Source organism: Scyliorhinus canicula, chromosome 17 (genome assembly GCF_902713615.1).
Source record: "Scyliorhinus canicula chromosome 17, sScyCan1.1, whole genome shotgun sequence".
Taxonomy (NCBI): domain Eukaryota; kingdom Metazoa; phylum Chordata; class Chondrichthyes; order Carcharhiniformes; family Scyliorhinidae; genus Scyliorhinus; species Scyliorhinus canicula.
Window position 1 is genome coordinate 128,604,343 of NC_052162.1, and position 22,306 is coordinate 128,626,648.

General features: G+C 55.5%; 1 protein-coding gene across 6 annotated transcripts in view; it reads left to right on the plus strand.

Annotated features, from left to right (window-relative positions):
* The first annotated feature begins 389 nt into the window (after positions 1-389).
* Positions 390-22,306, plus strand: part of LOC119952337 (heterochromatin protein 1-like) — a 41,810-nt gene continuing 19,893 nt past the window's right edge. The window contains exons 1-5 of one of the 6 annotated variants that reach the window (XM_038776017.1): positions 390-655; positions 3,420-3,605; positions 16,147-16,248; positions 17,311-17,412; positions 17,617-17,702. In XM_038776017.1, coding sequence (XP_038631945.1) covers positions 521-655; positions 3,420-3,605; positions 16,147-16,248; positions 17,311-17,412; positions 17,617-17,702 — 611 coding nt within the window. In that variant the 5' untranslated portion in view covers positions 390-520. Of the gene's footprint in view, positions 656-3,419; positions 3,606-6,732; positions 6,796-6,854; positions 7,142-16,143; positions 16,249-17,310; positions 17,413-17,616; positions 17,703-22,306 lie in introns of those variants that run through there. The other 5 variants (XM_038776015.1, XM_038776021.1, XM_038776018.1 and 2 more) reach the window with 5 other exon arrangements.

Below are 22,306 nucleotides of genomic sequence, written 5' to 3' on the forward strand. Positions count from 1 at the left end.
CTCTCTCCCCTCTCCATATCCCCTCCCCCTAATCTCTCTCCCCTCTCCATCTCTCCCCCTCCCTCATCTCTCCTCCCCCTCATCTCTCTCCCATCTCTCCCTCTCTCCCCCTCCCTCATCTCTCCTCCCCCTCATCTCTCTACCTCTCCCCTCCCCATCTCTCCTCCCCCTTCCCCTCATCTCCCACTCCCCTCCTCCCCTCATCTCCCACTCCCCTCCCTCCCCAATCCCTGGGAGCAAAACGCATTTGTGACGTCACAAGGGAGGGGCGGGACTCAACCGTCCAGCCCCGACGTCAACAATCGTCAACCCCAGCCCCTCCGGGTTGATTGGCCGGCGGGTGGATGACCGAACAATGGGTGGGCTGGGGGGAGCCAGGGAGAGGTTATAAAGGGCGGTGGGGGAGCGTGCGGCGCTGCGCAGTCAGTACCGGTACTGACTGTAGTGGTGGTGGAGACAGAGTCGCTCCGCGTCGGTAGGATCTACCAGTGAGAGGGGGAGATATATAAAATAAAATAAAATGCGCAAGGGCCGCAGCCGTCACCTAATGGTCAGCAGCCAACTGCTGAATGTCCGCCGCAACCCGCGGGGTGCGCGGAGCCGGAGGCGCTCGATATCCCGCAGCGAGCACTCGGCGCCTGGACCCGAGTACGAGGTAAAGACACCCATGAAACCACCTGCCTTATGTACACAAACACGCCGAGCAGCCCCCCCCCCCCCCCCCCAACCAAAACCACTAGTTAAACCCGCAGCAGTCCACTAACTTTTCTTTCACCTCTCAACCTCCTTAACTTTCTATGGCTTATATTTTGACCACATGCTAAACCGTGGCTGGTGAAACCTCGTCGACTTGGGTAACTGGGGTAAGTTCAATGTCAGTTTGAAGTGGTGGTGTGAGGGATTTCCATCAAACTGGCCTCTGGTTTCGTGCAGGTAAGTAAGTGATGGTTAATCTTGGTTTGCTGGTTGGTGCTGCTAACTAGGGAAAACTTTACTTTGAGGTTGATGCTCTAACTAGTGATAACCGTAGTTGGCTGGTTGGCACTTCAAACTAATCACAGGTTTTGTTTGCTGGTTGGTGCTGCTAACCAGTGATGGCCCTTAGTTTGCTGGTTGGTGTGACAAACCAGCGATTTTTAACCGTTGTTGTTTGCAGGTTGGTGCTGCTAATTAGTGACATTAACCGTTGGGTTAATCCCTTGTGGCGCAATAGCACAGTGGTTAGCACAGTTGCTTCACAGCCCCAGGTTCGATTCCCCGCTGGGTCACTGTCTGTGTGGAGTCTGCACGTTCTCCCCGTGTCTGCGTGGGTTTCCTCCAGGTGCTCCGGTTTCCTCCCACAAGTTTCGAAAGACGTGCTGTTAGGTGAATTGGACATTCTGAATTCTCCCTCCGTGTACCCGAACAGGTGCTGGATTGTGGCGACTAGGGGATTTTTTTTACAGGTATTGCCTGGGTAATCAGCTTGCCTTGGTCTGTGATGTTTTCTTACTGAGAGTCAATGATGTTTGCAGTTTTACAAACTTGCTAACTAGGCTAGTTTGTGTAAATGATGCTGAAAGTGGTTGCCTGGATAGCAAGCAAATTAGTCTTGGTTAGCGCTGTAACTGGTAACACCAACCTTTGTTGACAAATGATAAGTTATTGATGTTCTAAAATCTTATTACTACTATTCCTCTCCTATTACTACTATTCCTCTCCTATTACTACTATTCCTCTCCTATTACTACTATTCCTAGCGCCTGCTCCCCTTTTAAATCTTGATGATCGGCTCATTATTGTAACCTTTAAGCCATCAGATTGGAATGGTTTCACTGGCATTTAAAGCACATTGTTCCAAATAATTTAAGTTTTTAAAATATATATTTTATTACAAACATATTCAAAAGTATAAAGAAAACAAAAGATTCGACTTCCGGCGGGGGGGGGGGGGGGGGGGGGAGAGAGGAGGGAAAAGTGAGCGGTCGAGGGGCTCCTGTGTTGCGTCCCGTTACTCTACGGAACGTGTGCCTAAGAGCGCGAACTTGCCCGACCACAGCCGGAGAGTGTGGCGGCAGAAGAGGAGCGGCGAACCCCTCCCAGCGCGGAGCTGGAGACGAAAGCATGAGGGGGGTGGAGCCAGTGACCAGGAGAGAGAGAGACCCCCCCCCCACCATGGACCAGTGGCGACCACTTGGTGAGCGGCAAGTCAAAGGGGGGACCCCCCTATTCAGAAAACAAAACTTCTCTCGCGACCCCCCCCCCCCCCCCCCCCCCCCCCCCCCCCCCCCCCCCCGGATCCACTGAGAGAGAATGGAAATAGGAGTAGGGGAAGAAAAAGAGAAAATAAGAGGGGAGGAAACCAACTACAAACCCCCCCCCCCTCCCCACCCCACAAAACAAACAAAGAAAAACAAATTGAAATACATTCTCCATGTCTGACAGTTCCCAGTTTGTGGAAGTTTTTGCCTCTTTCACCCCCTCGCCCATGACGAACAATTCCTCAAACATGGCTATGAACCGTCCCCATGATAAAATGGTCTTTAGCAATTCTAAATATCAGTGCCCAACATTGTATTGGATTGATATACTGCTACTCAATAATTGAGTAAGGAGGTTATATCACTACGACAGCTGGAGCTGTGAATTATTAATATACTAGAGAGAGGTCCAGGATTGTGATCCAGCGACAGTGAAGGAACGGCCGATATATTTCCCAGTCAGGATGGTGAGTGTGGGGCTCGGAGGGGGGGAACTTGCAGGTGGTGGAGTTCCCCATGTGTCTGCTGCCCCCTTGTCCTTCTAGATGGTAGAGGTGGTGGGTTTGGAAGGTGCTGTCGAAGGAGCCTTGGTGAGTCGCTGCGGTGCATCGTGTAGATGGTACACACACTGCTGTCACTGTGCGTCGGTGGTGGAGGGAGTGAATGTTTGTGGATGGGGTGCCGATCAAAGCGGAGCTGCTTTGTCCTGGATGGTGACGAGCTTCTTGAAGACGCACTCGCCCAAGTGAGTGGGGAGTATCCATCACGCTCTTGCTGTGCTTTGTAGAATGATAATTGGGCGTACCTTCACTGTCGCTGGGTCAAAATCCTGGAAAGCCCTCCCTAACGGGGCACCGTGGATGATACCTTCGCCCCACATACACACACACACACACACACACACACAGACTGCAGGAGGTTCAAGAGTCTGGCCAGTGATGCTCAGATCTCGTGAAAATCCATTTTAAGGAGAAAACCTCCGTCTGGGAGACACTTGCCCCTTTGGGTGTCCCTTTTGAGACCCGTTTGCTACTAACTGAGGATGTACTGAACCCAACATAGGCCGAGGCTTGGTGAGTGGCACTGACGATGGCAATACCTCAAATGTGTTTTTAACCCTCTGTTGTGTTCTCATCTATTCCCTCTCCCACCTACCCATTCCGTGTGTCTGTCCTGCAGGTGGAGACCATCCTGAATTCCCGCTACATGGAGGGGGGCGTGGAGTACCTGCTGAAATGGAAGGGCTACAGCCCCAAAGCTAACACTTGGGAACCCATTGAGAACCTGCGGGGCTGCCGCCGGCTGGTCACTGAGTATCACTCCCAGCTGGAACAGAGCCTGCCTCCGGCAGAACCGAGTGCCCGGGTAAGTGCGCCAAATCCTTAACCTGCACCGATGGGCCCTTTTCTGGGACGAGGGAGAGTGGGTTTGGGGGGGGGGGGGGGGACAGTGGACGGAGCTGGATTGGGGCGTGGGACAGCGGGCGTGTGGGTGGGGGGAAGGTAGAATGGTAGCTGGCCCCACCCTGCCAACTCCAAACATGCGTGGCTCGTTTGGCCATTTCAATGGGTGGGGCCAACCGTGGCGGGGGTGGGTGGGGGGGGTTGCTGGAGTCGGGTGTTGCCCATACCGGGTAGGACCGGCAGATTTCCCCTTCCCTAAAGGGGGACATTAGTAAACCAGATGGTTTTTTTTCCCCCAATGACAATCGATGAGAGTTGTCACGGTAATCATTACTGAGACTAGCGCCATATATTTCAAATTTTGTTAATTGTGTCAAGGACATGGGGGACGCCAATGGTGCTGGGATAGGTACACATTGCTCCGGGAGTCGAAGAGTTAGAATAGCAACCGCCTCTTTTTTTTTATGCAGCTGCGGAACATGATCGCAGAGTCTGGTCCAATGGTCTTCCCATCACAGACGGCCAACCAGGAATCTCTCAAAGGTTGCCATTGCCATGTTTTGGGGAAGGGACATTGCAGGGTTGTTGAAATGAATCATGAGCAGGTCCTTCACATGGCCACCTGGGGTGGGGGCTGGGGATTCCAGGGCGGAGCCTCTAGCACCCAAGAGGCAGGCACACGGGCTGAGCACAATAGACACGGGGGGTCGGGGGGGGGGGGGGGGGGGGGGGGGTGGAGGTGAAGACTCACCACAAAGCTATTCTTCAGTGACCACACATTGCATCTTTAACACCGTGGGAGCTGGGGTCAAATGGAGATCCCCCCCACTCCCAATCGGGAGGTGGAATTGGGTCAATTCCAGTCCCTCTGCGCTGTTCAGATTTTGTGCATTGTCTGTCTTGTGTGCAAAGTAGAAAAGCAATACTCTGTATCTAACACTGCTGTCCCTGTCCTGCGAGTGTTTGATGGGGACAGTGTAGAGGGAGCTTTACTCTGTATCTAACACTGCTGTCCCTGTCCTGGGAGTGTTTGATGGGGACAGTGTAGAGGGAGCTTTACTCTGTATCTAACCCTGTGCTGTACCTGTCCTGGGTGTGTTTGATGGGGGCAGTGTAGAGGGGGCTTTACTCTGTATCTAACCCCAAGGTGTACCTGTCCTGGGTGTGTTTGATGGGGGCAGTGTAGAGGGGGCTTTACTCTGTATCTAACCCCGTGCTGTACCTGTCCTGGGAGTGTTTGATGGGGACAGTGTAGCGGGAGCTTTACTCTGTATCTAACCCCGTGCTGTACCTGTCCTGGGAGTGTTTGATGGGGACAGTGTAGAGGGAGCTTTACTCTGTATCTAACCCCGTGCTGTCCCTGTCCTGGGAGTGTTTGATGGGGACAGTGTAGAGGGAGCTTTACTCTGTATCTAACCCCGTGCTGTACCTGTCCTGGGAGTGTTTGATGGGGACAGTGTAGAGGGAGCTTTACTCTGTATCTAATCCCATGCTGTACCTGTCCTGGGATGTTTGATGGGGACAGTGTAGAGGGAGCTTTACTCTGTATCTAATCCCGTGCTGTACCTGTCCTGGGAGTGTTTGATGGGGGACAGTGTAGAGGGAGCTTTACTCTGTATCGAACCCCGTACTGTACCTGTCCTGGGAGTGTTTGATGGGGGTCAGTGTAGAGGGAGCTTTACTCTGTATCTAATCCCGTGCTGTACCTGTCCTGGGAGTGTTTGATGGGGGACAGTGTAGAGGGAGCTTTACTCTGTATCTCACCCCGTGCTGTACCTGTCCTGGGAGTGTTTGATGGGGACAGTGTAGAGGGAGCTTTACTCGGTATCTAATACCATGCTGTACCTGTCCTGGGAGTGTTTGATGGGGACAGTATAGAGGGAGCTTTACTCTGTATCTAACCCCGTGCTGTACCTGTCCTGGGAGTGTTTGATGGGGACAGTGTAGAGGAGCTTTACTCTGTTTCTAACACCGTGCTGTACCTGTCCTGGGAGTGTTTGATGGGGACAGTGTAGAGGGAGCTTTACTCTGTATCTAACCCCGTGCTGTACCTGTCCTGGGAGTGTTTGATGGGGACAGTATAGAGGGAGCTTTACTCTGTATCTAACCCCGTGCTGTCCCTGTCCTGGGACTGTTTGATGGGGACAGTGTAGAGGGAGCTTTACTCTGTATCTAACCCCGTGCTGTACCTGTCCTGGGAGTGTTTGATGGGGGCAGTGTAGAGGGAGCTTTACTCTGTATCTAACCCCGTGCTGTACCTGTCCTGGGAGTGTTTGATGGGGACAGTGTAGGGGGAGCTTTACTCTGTATCTAACACTGCTGTACCTGTCCTGGGAGTGTTTGATGGGGACAGTGTAGAGGGAGCTTTACTCTGTATCTAACACTGCTGTACCTGTCCTGGGAGTGTTTGATGGGGACAGTGTAGAGGGAGCTTTACTCTGTCTCTAACCCCGTGCTGTACCTGTCCTGGGAGTGTTTGATGGGGACAGTGTAGAGGGAGCTTTACTCTGTATCTAACCCCGTGCTGTACCTGTCCTGGGAGTGTTTGATGGGGAGAGTGTAGAGGGAGCTTTACTCTGTATCTAACCCCGTGCTGTACCTGTCCTGGGAGTGTTTGATGGGGACAGTGTAGAGGGAGCTTTACTCTGTATCTAACCCCGTGCTGTACCTGTCCTGGGAGTGTTTGATGGGGACAGTGTAGAGGGAGCTTTACTCTGTATCTAACCCCGTGCTGTACCTGTCCTGGGAGTGTTTGATGGGGACAGTGTAGAGGGAGCTTTACTCTGTATCTAACCCCGTGCTGTCCCTGTCCTGGGAGTGTTTGATGGCGACAAAGTGCAGGGTAGAGTTACCACTGTGCTCCGTTTTTTCCTCATCACTTGCCCTTCTCCCAGTAGTGTGAAGTCAGGATGCGGGGTGGGCTGGGATTAGTGCGCGTTGCCTCTATAAATACATCTGACGTCTACTGACTATCAGATGGTGATAGCTTGCAGTGGCGATCTCCCAATTAGCAAGTGATCCTATATTTAACTCTGACACAGCTGTGTACTGACACAGCCTGGCTTGGGAAAGGGGGGGGGGGGGGGGGGGCAGGGGGTGTGGGAAGAGGAGAACAGTGTCGGCTGACTATGGAAGGCACTGGGGGGAGGAGGGTAAGGTCGTCCTTTAACCTGCTTGTTCTTCTGCTTTTGTGGGCTGACTGTCACTCCCCCCAACCCCCTCCTGTCCCTTACCCACTCGCCTATTCTCTGGGTGACTGGGGTTGTGTGTGGGGAGGGGGAGGGGGAAGGAGCCGGAGCACGGACTGGGAGGTGCTTACTGGCACTCTGTGACGGTGCCAGGGAGCTGGATTAGCGTCAGTGGGGCGCGGAGAATCGGCCGCACCAGGGCTTAAAAGGGGAAGGTGATGGTGGGATTCGAACACCCCGCCGGTTAGGCTGCGGCTCGAGGTGGGGGCGAAGCAACTCCAACTGCCCCTGATAGGGCAAACCAGGATGTGTGAGTGAGCAGTGCGGAAACAAACCCCCCGAGGACAGGACTGACACCCTGTGTGAGCTTAAGGCAGAGAAGGAATCGAGACATTCAGTTCAGTCTCTGTAAATTCCAAAGGTTTCTAAAGGGTTTGAATGGGTGGGGTGGTGTTTCTCTGGTTTTGCAGTGTGTGTGGAGGGGTGGGTGGGTGGGGGGAGGGGGGGTGGGTGGGGGTGGGGGAGGCATCAATTTTAAAATGGTGGGAAGGGCGTCTCTGAAGCGTGGCATGATATCCGACGGGTGGGGTGGCTGGAATGTGGAGTGATTCGCCGCTGTGCGCGACTGAGTTACGGGATGTTCAATTTGCCAAGAAATTGTTACTCGATTCACGGGCAGAGGCACAGCTGTCTGGAGCGTGGGGTGGCGGTACAGGGTTACGGGGGAGCGAGGGGCAGTGGGATTAGTTTGGGATTGATACGGAGCTATGGGGAGAGTGGGATTAGTTTGGGACTGATGGAGCACTATGGGGCGAGTGCAGGGCAGAGGGATTAGATTGGGCTGAAACAGGGCTACAGGAGAGGGTCAATAGGAATTGTTGGGATTGATACAAGATTATGGAGAGAGTATGGAGCAGTGGGATTAGTTTGGAATTGACACCGGGTAATGGGGAGAGAGTGGGGCAGAGGGATTAAATTTGTGGTTGCTCTGTCGGAGGCCAATCAATTCATCTTGCTTGTGTATATGAATTTATTATGTTAAATACGTTGCCTCGAATGTGCATCTTGCGATGAGGATTGATGGGCAGGCTGTATCTCTCTCTGGGGATTGACGGGCAGGCTGTATCTCTCTGGGGGATTGATGGGCAGGCTGTATCTCTCTCTGGGGATTGACGGGCAGGCTGTATCTGTCTGGGGGATTGACGGGCAAGCTGTATCTCTCTGGGGGATTGATGGGCTGGCTGTATCTCTCTCTGGGGGATTGATGGGCAGGCTGTATCTCTCTGGGGGATTGATGGGCAGGCTGTATCTCTCTCTGGGGGATTGATGGGCAGGCTGTATCTCTCTCTGGGGGATTGACGGGCAGGCTGTATCTCTCTGGGGGATTGATGGGCAGGCTGTATCTCTCTCTGGGGGATTGACGGGCAGGCTGTAATCTCTCTCTGGGGGATTGATGGGCAGGCTGTATCTCTCTCTGGGGGATTGATGGGCAGGCTGTATCTCTCTGGGGGATTGATGGGCAGGCTGTATCTCTCTCTGGGGGATTGACGGGCAGGCTGTATCTCTCTCTGGGGGATTGACGGGCAGGCTGTATCTCTCTGGGGGATTGATGGGCAGGCTGTATCTCTCTCTGGGGGATTGACGGGCAGGCTGTATCTCTCTCTGGGGGATTGACGGGCAGGCTGTATCTCTCTGGGGGATTGATGGGCAGGCTGTATCTCTCTGGGGGATTGATGGGCAGGCTGTATCTCTCTCTGGGGGATTGACGGGCAGGCTGTATCTCTCTCTGGGGGATTGATGGGCAGGCTGTATCTCTCTCTGGGGGATTGATGGGCAGGCTGTATTCTCTCTGGGGGATTGATGGGCAGGCTGTATCTCTCTCTGGGGGATTGACGGGCAGGCTGTATCTCTCTCTGGGGGATTGACGGGCAGGCTGTATCTCTCTGGAGGATTGATGGGCAGGCTGTATCTCTCTCTGGGGGATTGATGGGCAGGCTGTATCTCTCTCTGGGGATTGACGGGCAGGCTGTATCTCTCTGGGGGATTGATGGGCAGGCTGTATCTCTCTCTGGGGGATTGATGGGCAGGCTGTATCTCTCTCTGGGGGATTGACGGGCAGGCTGTATCTTTCTGGGGGATTGATGGGCAGGCTGTATCTCTCTCTGGGGGATTGATGGGCAGGCTGTATCTCTCTCTGGGGGATTGATGGGCAGGCTGTATCTCTCTCTGGGGGATTGATGGGCAGGCTGTATCTCTCTCTGGGGGATTGATGGGCAGGCTGTATCTCTCTCTGGGGGATTGATGGGCAGGCTGTATCTCTCTGGGGGATTGATGGGCAGGCTGTATCTCTCTCTGGGGGATTGATGGGCAGGCTGTATCTCTCTCTGGGGGATTGATGGGCAGGCTGTATCTCTCTGGGGGATTGAAGGGCAGGCTGTATCTCTCTCTGGGGGATTGATGGGCAGGCTGTATCTCTCTCTGGGGGATTGACGGGCAGGCTGTATCTCTCTCTGGGGGATTGACGGGCAGGCTGTATCTCTCTCTCTGGGGGATTGATGGGCAGGCTGTATCTCTCTGGGGGGATTGATGGGCAGGCTGTATCTCTCTGGGGGATTGATGGGCAGGCTGTATCTCTCTCTGGGGGATTGATGGGCAGGCTGTATCTCTCTGGGGGATTGATGGGCAGGCTGTATCTCTCTCTGGGGGATTGACGGGCAGGCTGTATCTCTCTGGGGATTGATGGGCAGGCTGTATCTCTCTGGGGGATTGATGGGCAGGCTGTATCTCTCTCTGGGGGATTGATGGGCAGGCTGTATCTCTCTCTGGGGGATTGATGGGCAGGCTGTATCTTTCTGGGGGATTGATGGGCAGGCTGTATCTCTCTCTGGGGGATTGATGGGCAGGCTGTATCTCTCTCTGGGGGATTGATGGGCAGGCTGTATCTCTCTCTGGGGGATTGATGGGCAGGCTGTATCTCTCTCTGGGGGATTGATGGGCAGGCTGTATCTCTCTCTGGGGGATTGATGGGCAGGCTGTATCTCTCTCTGGGGGATTGATGGGCAGGCTGTATCTCTCTCTCTGGGGGATTGATGGGCAGGCTGTATCTCTCTCTGGGGGATTGATGGGCAGGCTGTATCTCTCTCTGGGGGATTGACTGGGCAGGCTGTATCTCTCTCTGGGGGATTGACGGGCAGGCTGTATCTCTCTCTGGGGGATTGACGGGCAGGCTGTATCTCTCTCTGGGGGATTGATGGGCAGGCTGTATCTCTCTCTGGGGGATTGATGGGCAGGCTGTATCTCTCTCTGGGGGATTGACGGGCAGGCTGTATCTCTCTGGGGGATTGATGGGCAGGCTGTATCTCTCTCTGGGGGATTGACGGGCAGGCTGTATCTCTCTGGGGGATTGATGGGCAGGCTGTATCTCTCTGGGGGATTGAGGGCAGGCTGTATCTCTCTCTGGGGGATTGATGGGCAGGCTGTATCTCTCTGGGGGATTGATGGGCAGGCTGTATCTCTCTCTGGGGGATTGATGGGCAGGCTGTATCTCTCTGGGGGATTGATGGGCAGGCTGTATCTCTCTCTGGGGGATTGATGGGCAGGCTGTATCTCTCTGGGGGATTGATGGGCAGGCTGTATCTCTCTCTGGGGGATTGATGGGCAGGCTGTATCTCTCTCTGGGGATTGACGGGCAGGCTGTATCTCTCTCTGGGGGATTGAGGGCAGGCTGTATCTCTCTCTGGGGGATTGATGGGCAGGCTGTATCTTCTCTCTGGGGGATTGATGGGCAGGCTGTATCTCTCTGGGGGATTGATGGGCAGGCTGTATCTCTCTCTGGGGGATTGATGGCAGGCTGTATCTCTCTCTGGGGGATTGATGGGCAGGCTGTATCCTCTCTGGGGGATTGATGGGCAGGCTGTATCTCTCTTGGGGGATTGATGGGCAGGCTGTATCTCTCTCTGGGGGATTGATGGGCAGGCTGTATCTCTCTCTGGGGGATTGATGGGCAGGCTGTATCTCTCTCTGGGGGATGACGGGCAGGCTGTATCTCTCTGGGGATTGACGGGCAGGCTGTATCTCTCTCTGGGGGATTGATGGGCAGGCTGTATCTCTCTCTGGGGGATTGATGGGCAGGCTGTATCTCTCTCTGGGGGATTGACGGGCAGGCTGTATCTCTCTGGGGGATTGATGGGCAGGCTGTATCTCTCTCTGGGGGATTGACGGGCAGGCTGTATCTCTCTCTGGGGGATTGACGGGCAGGCTGTATCTCTCTGGGGGATTGACGGGCAGGCTGTATCTCTCTCTGGGGGATTGATGGGCAGGCTGTATCTCTCTGGGGGATTGATGGGCAGGCTGTATCTCTCTCTGGGGGATTGATGGGCAGGCTGTATCTCTCTCTGGGGGATTGATAGGGCAGGCTGTATCTCTCTCTGGGGGATTGATGGGCAGGCTGTATCTCTCTGGGGGATTGATGGGCAGGCTGTATCTCTCTCCGGGGGATTGATGGGCAGGCTGTATCTCTCTCTGGGGGATTGATGGGCAGGCTGTATCTCTCTGGGGGATTGATGGGCAGGCTGTATCTCTCTCTGGGGGATTGATGGGCAGGCTGTATCTCTCTCTGGGGGATTGACGGGCAGGCTGTATCTCTCTCTGGGGGATTGACGGGCAGGCTGTATACTCTCTCTCTGGGGGATTGATGGGCAGGCTGTATCTCTCTGGGGGATTGATGGGCAGGCTGTATCTCTCTGGGGGATTGATGGGCAGGCTGTATCTCTCTCTGGGGGATTGATGGGCAGGCTGTATCTCTCTGGGGGATTGATGGGCAGGCTGTATCTCTCTCTGGGGGATTGATGGGCAGGCTGTATCTCTCTGGGGGATTGATGGGCAGGCTGTATCTCTCTGGGGATTGATGGGCAGGCTGTATCTCTTCTCTGGGGGATTGATGGGCAGGCTGTATCTCTCTCTGGGGGATTGATGGGCAGGCTGTATCTCTCTCTGGGGATAGACGGGCAGGCTGTATCTCTCTCTGGGGGATTGATGGGCAGGCTGTATCTCTCTGGGGGATTGATGGGCAGGCTGTATCTCTCTCTGGGGGATTGATGGGCAGGCTGTATCTCACTTTGGGGGATTGATGGGCAGGCTGTATCTCTCTCTGGGGGATTGATGGGCAGGCTGTATCTCTCTCTGGGGATTGATGGGCAGGCTGTATCTCTCTCTGGGGGATTGATGGGCAGGCTGTATCTCTCTCTGGGGGATTGATGGGCAGGCTGTATCTCTCTCTGGGGGATTGATGGGCAGGCTGTATCTCTCTCTCTGGGGGATTGATGGGCAGGCTGTATCTCTCTCTCTGGGGGATTGATGGGCAGGCTGTATCTCTCTCTGGGGGATTGATGGGCAGGCTGTATCTCTCTCTGGGGGATTGATGGGCAGGCTGTATCTCTCTCTGGGGGATTGATGGGCAGGCTGTATCTCTCTCTGGGGGATTGACGGGCAGGCTGTATCTCTCTGGGGGATTGACGGGCAGGCTGTATCTCTCTCTGGGGGATTGATGGGCAGGCTGTATCTCTCTCTGGGGGATTGGCGGGCAGGCTGTATCTCTCTGGGGGATTGATGGGCAGGCTGTATCTCTCTCTGGGGGATTGACGGGCAGTCTGTATCTCTCTGGGGGATTGATGGGCAGGCTGTATCTCTCTGGGGGATTGATGGGCAGGCTGTATCTCTCTCTGGGGGATTGATGGGCAGGCTGTATCTCTCTGGGGGATTGATGGGCAGGCTGTATCTCTCTCTGGGGATTGATGGGCAGGCTGTATCTCTCTCTGGGGGATTGATGGGCAGGCTGTATCTCTCTCTGGGGATTGACGGGCAGGCTGTATCTCTCTCTGGGGGATTGATGGGCAGGCTGTATCTCTCTCTGGGGATTGACGGGCAGGCTGTATCTCTCTCTGGGGGATTGATGGGCAGGCTGTATCTCTCTGGGGGATTGACGGGCAGGCTGTATCTCTCTCTGGGGGATTGATGGGCAGGCTGTATCTCTCTGGGGGATTGATGGGCAGGCTGTATCTCTCTCTGGGGGATTGATGGGCAGGCTGTATCTCTCTCTGGGGGATTGATGGGCAGGCTGTATCTCTCTCTGGGGATTGACGGGCAGGCTGTATCTCTCTCTGGGGGATTGATGGGCAGGCTGTATCTCTCTCTGAGGATTGACGGGCAGGCTGTATCTCTCTCTGGGGGATTGATGGACAGGCTGTATCTCTCTGGGGGATTGAAGGGCAGGCTGTATCTCTCTGGGGGATTGATGGGCAGGCTGTATCTCTCTCTGGGGGATTGATGGGCAGGCTGTATCTCTCTCTGGGGGATTGATGGGCAGGCTGTATCTCTCTCTGGGGGATTGATGGACAGGCTGTATCTCTCTCTGTGGGATTGATGGACAGGCTGTATCTCTCTCTGGGGGATTGATGGGCAGGCTGTATCTCTCTCTGGGGGATTGATGGGCAGGCTGTATCTCTCTCTGGGGGATTGATGGGCAGGCTGTATCTCTCTCTGGGGGATTGATGGGCAGGCTGTATCTCTCTCTGGGGGATTGATGGGCAGGCTGTCTCTCTCTGGGGGATTGATGGGCAGGCTGTATCTCTCTGGGGGATTGATTGGCAGGCTGTATCTCTCTCTGGGGAATTGATGGGCAGGCTGTATCTCTCTCTGGGGGATTGATGGGCAGGCTGTATCTCTCTCTGGGGGATCGATGGGCAGGCTGTATCTCTCTCTGGGGGATTGATGGGCACGCTGTATCTCTCTCTGGGGGATTGATGGGCAGGCTGTATCTCTCTCTGGGGGATTGATGGGCAGGCTGTATCTCTCTCTGGGGGATTGATGGGCAGGCTGTATCTCTCTCTGGGGGATTGATGGGCAGGCTGTATCTCTCTCTGGGGGATTGATGGGCAGGCTGTATCTCTCTCTGGGGGATTGATGGGCAGGCTGTATCTCTCTGGGGGATTGATGGGCAGGCTGTATCTCTCTCTGGGGGATTGATGGACAGGCTGTATCTCTCTGGGGGATTGATGGGCAGGCTGTATCTCTCTCTGGGGGATTGACGGGCAGGCTGTATCTCTCTCTGGGGGATTGATGGGCAGGCTGTATCTCTCTGGGGGATTGACCGGCAGGCTGTATCTCTGGGGGATTGATGGGCAGGCTGTATCTCTGGGGGATTGATGGGCAGGTTGTATCTCTCTCTGGGGGTTTGACGGGCAGGCTGTATCTCTCTCTGGGGGATTGATGGGCAGGCTGTATCTCTGGGGGATTGGTGGGCAGGCTGTATCTCTCTCTGGGGGATTGATGGGCAGGCTGTATCTCTCTCTGGGGGATTGATGGGCAGGCTGTATCTCTCTCTGGGGGATTGATGGGCAGGCTGTATCTCTCTGGGGGATTGAGGGGCAGGCTGTATCTCTCTCTGGGGGATTGATGGGCAGGCTGTATCTCTCTCTGGGGAATTGATGGGCAGGCTGTATCTCTCTCTGGGGGATTGATGGGCAGGCTGTATCTCTCTGGGAATTGATGGGCAGGCTGTATCTCTCTCTGGGGGATTGATGGGCAGGCTGTATCTCTCTCTGGGGAATTGATGGGCAGGCTGTATCTCTCTCTGGGGGATTGATGGGCAGGCTGTATCTCTCTCTGGGGGATTGATGGGCAGGCTGTATCTCTCTGGGGGATAGACGGGCAGGCTGTATCTCTCTGGGGGATTGATGGGCAGGCTGTATCTCTCTGGGGGATTGATGGGCAGGCTGTATCTCTCTCTGGGGGATTGATGGGCAGGCTGTATCTCTCTGGGGGATAGACGGGCAGGCTGTATCTCTCTGGGGGATTGATGGGCAGGCTGTATCTCTCTGGGGGATTGATGGGCAGGCTGTATCTCTCTCTGGGGGATTGATGGGCAGGCTGTATCTCTCTGGGGGATTGATGGGCAGGCTGTATCTCTCTCTGGGGGATTGATGGGCAGGCTGTATCTCTCTGGGGGATTGATGGGCAGGCTGTATTTCTCTGGGGGATTGATGGGCAGGCTGTATCTCTCTGGGGGATTGATGGGCAGGCTGTATCTCTCTCTGGGGGATTGATGGGCAGGCTGTATCTCTCTCTGGGGGATTAATGGGCAGGCTGTATCTCTCTGGGGGATAGATGGGCAGGCTGTATCTCTCTCTTGGGGATTAATGGGCAGGCTGTATCTCTCTCTGGGGGATTGATGGGCAGGCTGTATCTCTCTCTGGGGAATTGATGGGCAGGCTGCATCTCTCTCTGGGGGATTGATGGGCAGGCTGTATCTCTCTGGGGGATTAATGGGCAGGCTGTATCTCTCTCTGGGGGATTGACGGGCAGGCTGTATCTCTCTCTGGGGGATTGATGGGCAGGCTGTATCTCTCTCTGGGGGATTGATGGGCAGGCTGTATCTCTCTGGGGGATTAATGGGCAGGCTGTATCTCTCTCTGGGGGATTGACGGGCAGGCTGTATCTCTCTCTGGGGGATTGATGGTCAGGCTGTATCTCTCTCTGGGGGATTGATGGGCAGGCTGTATTTCTCTCTGGGGGATTGATGGGCAGGCTGTATCTCTGGGGGATTGATGGGCAGGCTGTATCTCTCTGGGGGATTGATGGGCAGGCTGTATTTCTCTCTGGGGGATTGATGGGCAGGCTGTATCTCTGGGGGATTGATGGGCAGGCTGTATCTCTCTGGGGGATTGATGGGCAGGCTGTATCTCGGTGGTTGAGCTGTCTTATCACAATATTGCAAAACCATCAGTTATGATTCAATTGATGATCACCTACAAGATCCCACAATGGCCAGGGCTTTGCTCGGGTGGAATTGCTAAACAGGGTTTAGGTGCCCTCTCCGCGTACGAAGCTGGTGGTTTTCAGAAGAGTGTTCATCAAGGGAGGTTGGAAAGCTGTTGGGGAGAATCTTTGGGGCGGGGGCTTTGGGAGGCTGAAAGTTCCTCTGGGACAAATGAAAATATTGGATGTGTGCGAGGGTGGAATTTGAGGAGCGCATCGATTGCAGAGGGTTGTTGGGCTGGAGGAGACTAGAAACCTTGAACGGGCCTGGGAGGAATTCGGAAAGTGTGGGTGGGCAGTTTGCAGTCGAGGCCTCGCCAACCTCGGCCAGCGAAGGTGGAGATGGGCCGATGCAGTGTGCCTAGGTGTAGGTTCGAACATACCGACTTGCCCCAACTTCTTTCCCGAATGAAATCCAGTTAACGTCAGGGCTGGGGGTGATTGGCAGATTTGGGAATCCGGCCACAATTGGAATAAATGTTTTGTCCGGTTAATCAGCAGGGCAACGAGTCGTTAACGGTCGGTCAGAATGTTCCGGAGATGAGGATTCTCCGAAATGGCGCTCACCCAAGGCAGTGTCGGCTGAAGACGTCTTTTAAGGTGGTGAGTGTTCCTCGCAGCAGTCTTCTTGAAACTGATGTGTCTTTCCCTCAGGATATCTCTATTCCTTTGCTAGTGCTTATTGTCAGTTTACAGAGGGCGTGTGCCGGGTGTGGGGGATGGTGCTGAACAGGCGCCGGAATGTGGCGACTAGGGGCTTTTCACACTAACTTCATTTGAAGCCTACTCGTGACAATAAGCGATTTTTATTTCATTTCGGATTCAGAGATTCATAGAATTTACAGTGCAGCAGGAGGCCATTCGGCCCATCGAGTCTGCACCGGCCCTTGGAACGAGCACCCCATTTAAGCCCACACTTCCAACCTACCCCCGTGGCCCAGTAACCCCACATAACCTTTTTTTAGCATGGCCAATCCACTCAACCTGCACATCCCTGGACTGTGGGAGGAGACCGGAGCACCCGGAGGAAACCCACGCAGACACGGGGAGAACGCACAGACTCCGCACACACAGTGACCCAGCGGGGAATAGAACCTGGGGCCCTGGCGCTGTGAAGCATGTTGTTAAAGACATTTTTGTATTCTTTTTTTTAAAATTTAACTGTGTCACGCGCTCCTGACTACCAACGCCCCTCCTCCTACTATGTTTGCAAGAGGACTAACCTGGGGCTCTGGATTACTAGTCCAGAATCATGACCACGCGTCACCGCCTCCCGATCTGAGTGATGTGTCTTCGCTGCAGATAAAGGAGCGTTCTCTGGGTTGGTGCGCCCTCTCTACCGCGTGTACTTGATGTACCATCAATTGAACGCGAGACGAGTTGCTGAACAAAAGTATGGCTTTAATATACTAGATGTTAAGCCCTGCGGTCGATTACAGTAGAAGGATGACCGCCGGAAGTACTGGGTATTTATACCCCGCCCTGGAGGCGGGGTTAACTCAGCCTCTCGACCAATCGGGGAGTCGTCACATGACTGGTCTAAACCAACCGGTCGAGAGGCACATGACCGACCAGGGCCAATGGTAAGCCGGTGTTCTGCACCGATGGCAGGCAGTTATGCTAATCATACCACCACAGTACTGATGGCTGCTTGTCTGTCCTTAGGCCTCGCCAGTACCTAGTGCGACGACAGAGGGAGATCGTGAGCCGCTGGCATGCGCCGGGCCAGCTAACGGGGCAAGCAACTCTGAGGGCTACGGGACAGAGGTGAGCCTTCACCCGATTCTGGTTTTCAGTCGCAGAGAGAACGGGGTGTGGGTGAGAGAAGGGGAGTGAGGAGTGCGTTCGGAAGAGATATCGCACTCCCGCGCCCCCCCTCGATTCGGCAGCCAGGCCTCTGCCCGGTGGGCGCGCAGTGGGGGCACGTTGGTGTTCCCGGGTGGTGTTGATTTTCTTTCCTCTGGTTGGCAGGAGTTGAACACCGACCCGGAGGTGGAACTGGACGAGTTACCAGGTGGGAGCGATGGGGATGCAGACGTGGAGGATGCTGAGGGCAGGTAGGTAATGAGGGGCGAACCTTGATCCCTGTGACCAACGCTGGCCTCTCTTCTGGGGTTGGACACGGCCCAGCACGCAGAGAGAAATTCACCGCTGAACCCATTCAGGCCCAGTATGAGAATGGGACCAAGATCCAGGACTGGTGTTAACATTAGCTTATTCTTGGAGCTGGTATCTGAGAGTGGGGACAGGCTGTGTGTCAGTGAGAGAGGAGCTGGTATCTGTTAGTGGGGACAGGCTGTGTGTCAGTGAGGGAGGGGCTGGTATCTGAGTGGGGACAGGCTGTGTGTCAATGAGAGAGGAGCTGGTTTCTGAGAGTGGGGACAGGCTGTGTGTCATTGAGGGAGGAGCTGGTATCTGAGTGGGGACAGGCTGTGTGTCAGTGAGAGAGGAGCTGGTATCTGAGAGTGGGGACAGGCTGTGTGTCAGTGAGGGAGGAGCTGGTATCTGAGAGTGGGGACAGGCTGTGTGTCAGTGAGGGAGGAGCTGGTATCTGAGAGTGGGGACAGGCTGTGCATCAGTGAGGGAGGGAGGAGCTGGTATCTGAGAGTGGGGACAGGCTGTGTGTCAGTGAGGGAGGAGCTGGTATCTGGGAGTGGGGACAGGCTGTGTGTCAGTGAGGGAGGGAGGAGCTGGTATCTGAGAGTGGGGACAGGCTGTGTGTCAGTGAGGGAGGAGCTGGTATCTGAGAGTGGGGACAGGCTGTGTGTCAGTGAGAGAGGAGCTGGTATCTGTGAGTGGGGTCAGGCTGTGTGTCAGTGAGAGAGGAGCTGGTATCTGAGAGGGGACAGGCTGTGTGTCAGTGAGGGAGGAGCTGGTATCTGAGAGTGGGGACAGGCTGTGTGTCAGTGAGGGAGGAGCTGGTATCAGAGTGGGGACAGGCTGTGTGTCAGTGAGGGAGGAGCTGGTATCTGAGAGCGGGGACAGGCTGTGTGTCAGTGAGAGAGGAGCTGGTATCTGAGAGTGGGGACAAGCTGTGTGTCAGTGAGGGAGGAGCTGGTATCTGAGAGTGGGGACAGGCTGTGTGTCAGTGAGGGAGGAGCTGGTATCTGAGAGTGGGGACAGGCTGTGTGTCAGTGAGGGTGGAGCTGGTATCTGAGAGTGGGGACAGGCTGTGTGTCAGTGAGGGAGGAGCTGGTATCTGAGAGTGGGGACAGGCTGTGTGTCAGTGAGGGAGGAGCTGGTATCTGAGAGTGGGGACAGGCTGTGTGTCAGTGAGGGAGGAGCTGGTATCTGAGAGTGGGGACAGGCTGTGTGTCAGTGAGAGAGGAGATGGTATCTGAGAGTGGGGACAGGCTGTGGGTCAGTGAGAGAGGAGATGGTATCTGAGAGTGGGGACAGGCTGTGTGTCAGTGAGGGAGGAGCTGGTATCTGAGAGTGGGGACAGGCTGTGTGTCAGTGAGAGAGGTGATGGTATCTGAGAGTGGGGACAGGCTGTGTGTCAGTGAGGGAGGAGCTGGTATCAGAGTGGGGACAGGCTGTGTGTCAGTGAGGGTGGAGCTGGTATCTGAGAGTGGGGACAGGCTGTGTGTCAGTGAGGGAGGAGCTGGTATCAGAGTGGGGACAGGCTGTGTGTCAGTGAGGGTGGAGCTGGTATCTGAGAGTGGGGACAGGCTGTGTGTCAGTGGAGAGGAGCTGGTATCTGAGAGTGGGGACGGGCTGTGTGTCAGTGAGGGAGGAGCTGGTATCTGAGAGTGGGGACAGGCTGTGTGTCAGTGAGGGAGGAGCTGGTATCTGAGAGTGGGGACAGGCTGTGTGTCAGTGAGGGAGGAGCTGGTCTCTGAGAGTGGGGACAGGCTGTGTGTCAGTGAGGGAGGAGCTGGTACCTGAGAGTGGGGACAGGCTGTGTGTCAGTGAGGGAGGAGCTGGTATCCGAGAGTGGGGACAGGCTGTGTGTCAGTGAGGGAGGAGCTGGTATCCGAGAGTGGGGACAGGCTGTGTGTCAGTGAGAGAGGAGCTGGTATCAGAGAGTGGGGACAGGCTGTGTGTCAGTGAGGGAGGAGCTGGAATCTGAGAGTGGGGACAGGCTGTGTGTCAGTGAGAGAGGAGCTGGTATCTGAGAGTGGGGACAGGCTGTGTGTCAGTGAGGGAGGAGCTGGTAGGGTGGGGACAGGCTGTGTGTCAGTGAGAGCGGAGCTGGTATCTGTGAGTGGGGACAGGCTGTGTGTCAGTGAGGGTGGAGCTGGTATCTGAGAGTGGGGACAGGCTGTGTGTCAGTGGAGAGGAGCTGGTACCTGAGAGTGGGGACAGGCAGTGTGTCAGTGAGGGAGGAGCTGGTATCTGAGAGTGGGGACAGGCTGTGTGTCAGTGAGGGAGGAGCTGGTATCTGAGAGTGGGGACAGGCTGTGTGTCAGTGAGAGAGGAGCTGGTATCTGAGAGTGGGGACAGGCTGTGTGTCAGTGAGGGAGGACCTGGTATCTGAGAGTGGGGACAGGCTGTGTGTCAGTGAGGGAGGAGCTGGTATCTGAGAGTGGGGACAGACTGTGTGTCAGTGAGGGAGGAGCTGGTATCTGAGAGTGGGGACAGGCTGTGTGTCAGTGAGAGAGGAGCTGGTATCTGAGAGTGGGGACAGGCTGTGTGTCAGTGAGAGAGGAGCTGGTATCTGAGAGTGGGGACAGGCTGTGTGTCAGTGAGGGAGGAGCTGGTATCTGAGAGTGGGGACAGGCTGTGTGTCAGTGGAGAGGAGCTGGTACCTGAGAGTGGGGACAGGCTGTGTGTCAGTGAGGGAGGAGCTGGTATCTGAGAGTGGGGACAGGCTGTGTGTCAGTGAGAGAGGAGCTGGTATCTGAGAGGGGACAGGCTGTGTGTCAGTGAGAGAGGAGCTGGTATCTGAGAGTGGGGACAGGCTGTGTGTCAGTGAGGGAGGAGCTGGTATCTGAGAGTGGGGACAGGCTGTGTGTCAGTGAGGGTGGAGCTGGTATCTGAGAGTGGGGACAGGCTGTGTGTCAGTGAGAGAGGAGCTGGTATCTGAGAGTGGGGACAAGCTGTGTGTCAGTGAGGGAGGAGCTGGTATCTGAGAGTGGGGACAGGCTGTGTGTCAGTGAGGGGGAGCTGGTATCTGAGAGTGGGGACAGGCTGTGTGTCAGTGAGGGAGGAGCTGGTATCTGAGAGTGGGGACAGGCTGTGTGTCAGTGAGGGAGGAGCTGGTATCTGAGAGTGGGGACAGGCTGTGTGTCAGTGAGGGAGGAGCTGGTAGGGTGGGGACAGGCTGTGTGTCAGTGAGAGAGGAGCTGGTATCCGAGAGTGGGGACAGGCTGCGTGTCAGTGAGGGAGGAGCTGGTATCTGAGAGTGGGGACAGGCTGTGTGTCAGTGAGGGAGGAGCTGGTATCTGTTAGTGGGGACAGGCTGTGTGTCAGTGAGGGTGGAGCTGGTATCTGAGAGTGGGGATCAGGCTGTGTGTCAGTGAGAGAGGAGCTGGTATCTGAGAGTGGGGACAGGCTGTGTGTCAGTGAGGGAGGAGCTGGTATCTGAGAGTGGGGACAGGCTGTGTGTCAGTGAGGGAGGAGCTGGTATCTGAGAGTGGGGACAGGCTGTGTGTCAGTGAGGGGGGAGATGGTATCTGAGTGGGGACAGGCTGTGTGCTAGTGAGGGAGGAGCTGGTATCTGAGAGTGGGGACAGGCTGTGTGTCAGTGAGGTTGGAGCTGGTATCTGAGAGTGGGGACAGGCTGTGTGTCAGTGAGGGAGGAGCTGGTATCGAGAGTGGGGACAGGCTGTGTGTCAGTGAGGGTGGAGCTGGTATCTGAGAGTGGGGACAGGCTGTGTGTCAGTGGAGAGGAGCTGGTATCTGAGAGTGGGGACAGGCTGTGTGCAGTGAGGGAGAGGCTGGTACCTGAGAGTGGGGACAGGCTGTGTGTCAGTGAGGGAGGAGCTGGTATCCGAGAGTGGGGGACAGGCTGTGTGTCAGTGAGAGAGGAGCTGGTATCATGAGAGTGGGGACAGGCTGTGTGTCTGAGAGGAGGAGCTGGTATCTGAGAGTGGGGACAGGCTGTGTGTCCAGTGAGGGAGGAGCTGGTTCTGAGAGGTGGGGACAGGCTGTGTGTCAGTGAGGCGGAGCTGGTATCTGAGAGTGGGGACAGGCTGTGTGTCAGTGAGGGAGGAGCTGGTATCTGAGAGTGGGGACAGGCTGTGTGTCAGTGAGAGGAGCTGGTATCTGAGAGTGGGGACAGGCTGTGTGTCAGTGAGGGAAGGAGCTGGTATCTGAGAGTGGGGACAGGCTGTGTGTCAGTGAGGGAGGAGCTGGTATCTGAGAGTGGGGACAGGCTGTGTGTCAGTGAGGAGGACCTGGTATCTGAGAGTGGGGACAGGCTGTGTGTCAGTGAGGGAGGAGCTGGTATCTGAGAGTGGGGACAGGACTGTGTGTCAGTGAGGGAGGAGCTGGTATCTGAGAGTGGGGACAGGCTGTGTGTCAGTGAGAGAGGAGCTGGTATCTGAGAGTGGGGACAGGCTGTGTGTCAGTGAGGGAGGAGCTGGTATCTGAGAGTGGGGACAGGCTGTGTGTCAGTGAGGGAGGAGCTGGTATCTGAGAGTGGGGACAGGCTGTGTGTCAGTGAGGGAGGAGCTGGTATCTGAGAGTGGGGACAGGCTGTGTGTCAGTGAGAGAG